Genomic DNA, 3,198 nt, shown 5'->3' on the forward strand with positions numbered 1-3,198 from the left:
TTTCCCTCTTCTGAATCCCTGATGTTTTGCTCATCCGCTTTTTGTGAAGTGATAGTAGCTGTATGTTACAATACAACTGTACAATAAAGGTTCGTTCAAGCTGAGAACGATAACTATTAACGTTAGCGTCACACAAACGGACAATAACGGTCTTTTTTTCAAAATGCGCGCTTCAGTGACGTCATTGCAGCGAGCGCGCGGTTTTAAGAATGGTTCTGATTGGCTATTTTTTGTTTATCAGCGGGACAAAATCGCTCTATTAGTGAATCCAACGATATCGTTCATCTGTCGATATTGTAAATAAATAATTTCCGTCCTTTTCTTAAAGTTAGAATGACTGTTAAAATGTTAAGGTTATAGTTCTTAGTGCAAATGCTACTTAAATCAACCCCATGCTGAGGTTTCTTGCACTAAAAACAATTACAGTAGTTGGTTTATGGTATTTTTTCCATCTCTATAATTCTTACAGTTAATAGGCCATTTAAGTTGCTGTACCTCAAATTCTAATTCAAAAGAGAGCATGAACAATCAAGTTTTCCCTCATCAGACCTTTTATATAAAGGCAAAATAAATGAATAAGGAAGACAAATTCGTTTTTTTGCAAATACTGGAAAAAGTTTTATAAAAGAAGTCATGTTTATGAATTATGTACAGGACACAAATAGAGTGAAAAACAGCTGTAAGTGATTGATTGGATGATCAGATGAATTTATGTTTCTATTGTTCCCTCTTTGACGATGGCCATGGCGAGGTTACGGGCCAGAGCCAGTCGCAGGAGCTCCGTCTTCGTGGACTCGATATCTTCATCCTGAAACACAGAAGAAAAACAACTTAGAAACATCCTAATTCACAACTAAACATTATAATGAGCATCTCTGGGATGTTCTAGATGATTCGTACCTGGTCTGTCTGGCTTGAGTCTTTGGTTCCAGAGTTCAGCTCCTCCAGACAGGACATGAGCTCATACGTCTGATCCACTGAGAAGATCACCTTTACATGCAAACAAACAAAACACCACAGATGAATGCTAAACACCACTAATGGTCAACCTTTATGGTTTAAGCTGCTATAGTACAGCTTAAAGGCACAATATGTAAGATTTTTTTATTAAAATATCCAAAAACCACTAGAACGGTGTTATATATTTTGCTGACTTGTGTACTTACATTATCCCAAATGTTTCCTTCCGCTGTGGGGATGAAGACGACAACTCCCAAGATTCGACACTCAGTCACAGCGTCATCAAACTACACCTTTGTCTATTTGATTGTTTTGAATACGCGCCCTCTAGTGGCAAAAAATTACATATTGTGCCTTTAAATGGTTGAAGTTCTGTAGACAAATATTCATTGTTTCTACAAATTTCTTGACTAAAGTAAAATGTGATTGTAAAGCATGAGTTGTCTGTGTCTTGACCTCTTTCTGCTCCAGCAGCGGCAGCGCGTCGGTCAGCAGCGTCATCCACAGACTGCGCGGGGCGATCTTTGCCGTCATGAGGGACAGCAGGAGTTTGGCCGCCTCGGAGAAACGATTCTCACCGTAGAGCCTGTGAAACTCACGGTACTTTCCTACAAACACACAGAGTCATGCATCTCATGGATAAAAGACCTTCTTAAAGGAAACATGATCTGGCATTAGAAACCATTTTTACATCTGTAGCATGACATATTTTAAAGTGAAACAGTATGTTAGAAAAGAAAAACATGCTTTTATCAATTGGTAATTGATTGGATGGTGTGAAGCTGAATGTGCATTTGCTAAAAACAATGACTAGCTTTAGCTTTTGTTCAATATCAATACTTGATGAGCAAGTTATTACATGAAAGACAAACGTGTTTTTTCTTTGAAATGAATGTGGCTAGAATCGATCACAGGAAAGCTGAACGAAAGCAGTGTTAAACGGATCTGAGAATGAACGGCGGACTGAAATATGACACACACTGAATTATAGCGGCTCTTCTGCTCCGATAAATCACATAAATGGCATCGGTCTCTCATATTGTACCTAAAAACGTCAGTCTGTCACTGAGCAGCATGGCAGGACCCAGATTATCCAACAGATCCAGATCTGTGAAAGAGCCTTTGTTACAGTAATCCTGAAGAAACCTGCGGAAAAAAAACATGGGTTAGGTAAAAAGAGCAATATAACAGCTTATGGATATTGTAGACAGACAGACAGATAGTGTGTAACCTCTCCGAGATGAGTGTAGCGAACGCAGCGTCTTTGGCTCTGATGCTCCAGGACAGAGCAGATCCCAGTCTGTTGTTCCTCAGAGCTCTTTTAGCCATAATCTTACATATGCTGCGCACTGAAACACACATATCATCATGTATCAATGACTTTGTTTCACAGAATAAGATCCTGTCCTCACTGAAGATTACTCTGGAAAAGAGCTGCTCATTTAGGCAAGAAGAGGACGAGCTTGTAAAGCGATCAATCACTGTTTATTATTTTAATGTGGCGTTAAATCTGAAACTCGGAGATAGTTGAGGTCACTCACCCTGTTCACTCATCTGTCTGTCCTCACAGATTCGCAGGACTTTAATAGCTTTGCGTTCAGTGTCGAGTGGGACTCTCTCGATCTGCAGCTCCAGATACACGCGACCGAACTCAGGACAGTGATCGAAATAATCCACCGCCAGCTGCCACAGACTAACACACACACACACACACACACACGTATGATAAATACATTGTTCTGAGTAGTTCATAACTGAACCAGATTATTGGGTGAATCAAGTTTCGCTCAGAGTCAAGAATATGTGAGAGTCATATTAAAAAAATAATTACAGTAAATGTAAATTGAAATAATTGTATTTATAAATTATATATTAATAAATTATAAATATAATAAATTATATATTGATAAATTACAAATTAACAAAATGTAATAATATATTATATTTAATAAATAAAATATAAATTAACAAATTTATATTAATATAAATGAATTCATATATGTCTATTATATATTAAATGTATCTAAAATTATGAAATTTATCTAAAAAGTATCTAAAAAATAAGAAAAAATATAATTGCATAATATAAAAATGTTACTGAATATATTAATAGTGCTGTCAAACGATTAATCGCATCCAAAATAAAAGTTTTTGTTTACATATTCGTGTAGGTTATATCGTCTAAAACCAAATCAATGCAACAATGCCCATTTTACTTACTCAGACCATGCGTTATTT

The 3,198-nt window shown here is 36.7% G+C and overlaps 1 protein-coding gene across 1 annotated transcript in view; it reads right to left on the minus strand.

Moving 5' to 3' along the window:
- Window positions 1-593: 593 nt before the first annotated feature.
- LOC107751648 (nuclear pore complex protein Nup85-like) overlaps window positions 594-3,198 on the minus strand; it is an 8,685-nt gene continuing 6,080 nt past the window's right edge. Inside the window, exons 11-16 of the mRNA XM_016567387.1 lie at window positions 2,502-2,726; window positions 2,192-2,309; window positions 2,006-2,106; window positions 1,417-1,568; window positions 901-990; window positions 594-808 (exon numbers count right to left, since the gene is read on the minus strand). Coding sequence (XP_016422873.1) covers window positions 710-808; window positions 901-990; window positions 1,417-1,568; window positions 2,006-2,106; window positions 2,192-2,309; window positions 2,502-2,726 — 785 coding nt within the window. The 3' untranslated portion in view covers window positions 594-709. The remainder of the gene's footprint in view (window positions 809-900; window positions 991-1,416; window positions 1,569-2,005; window positions 2,107-2,191; window positions 2,310-2,501; window positions 2,727-3,198) is intronic.

The sequence above is a fragment of the Sinocyclocheilus rhinocerous genome, unplaced genomic scaffold, assembly GCF_001515625.1.
Source record: "Sinocyclocheilus rhinocerous isolate Xijiao unplaced genomic scaffold, SAMN03320098_v1.1 scaffold1553, whole genome shotgun sequence".
NCBI lineage: Eukaryota > Metazoa > Chordata > Actinopteri > Cypriniformes > Cyprinidae > Sinocyclocheilus > Sinocyclocheilus rhinocerous.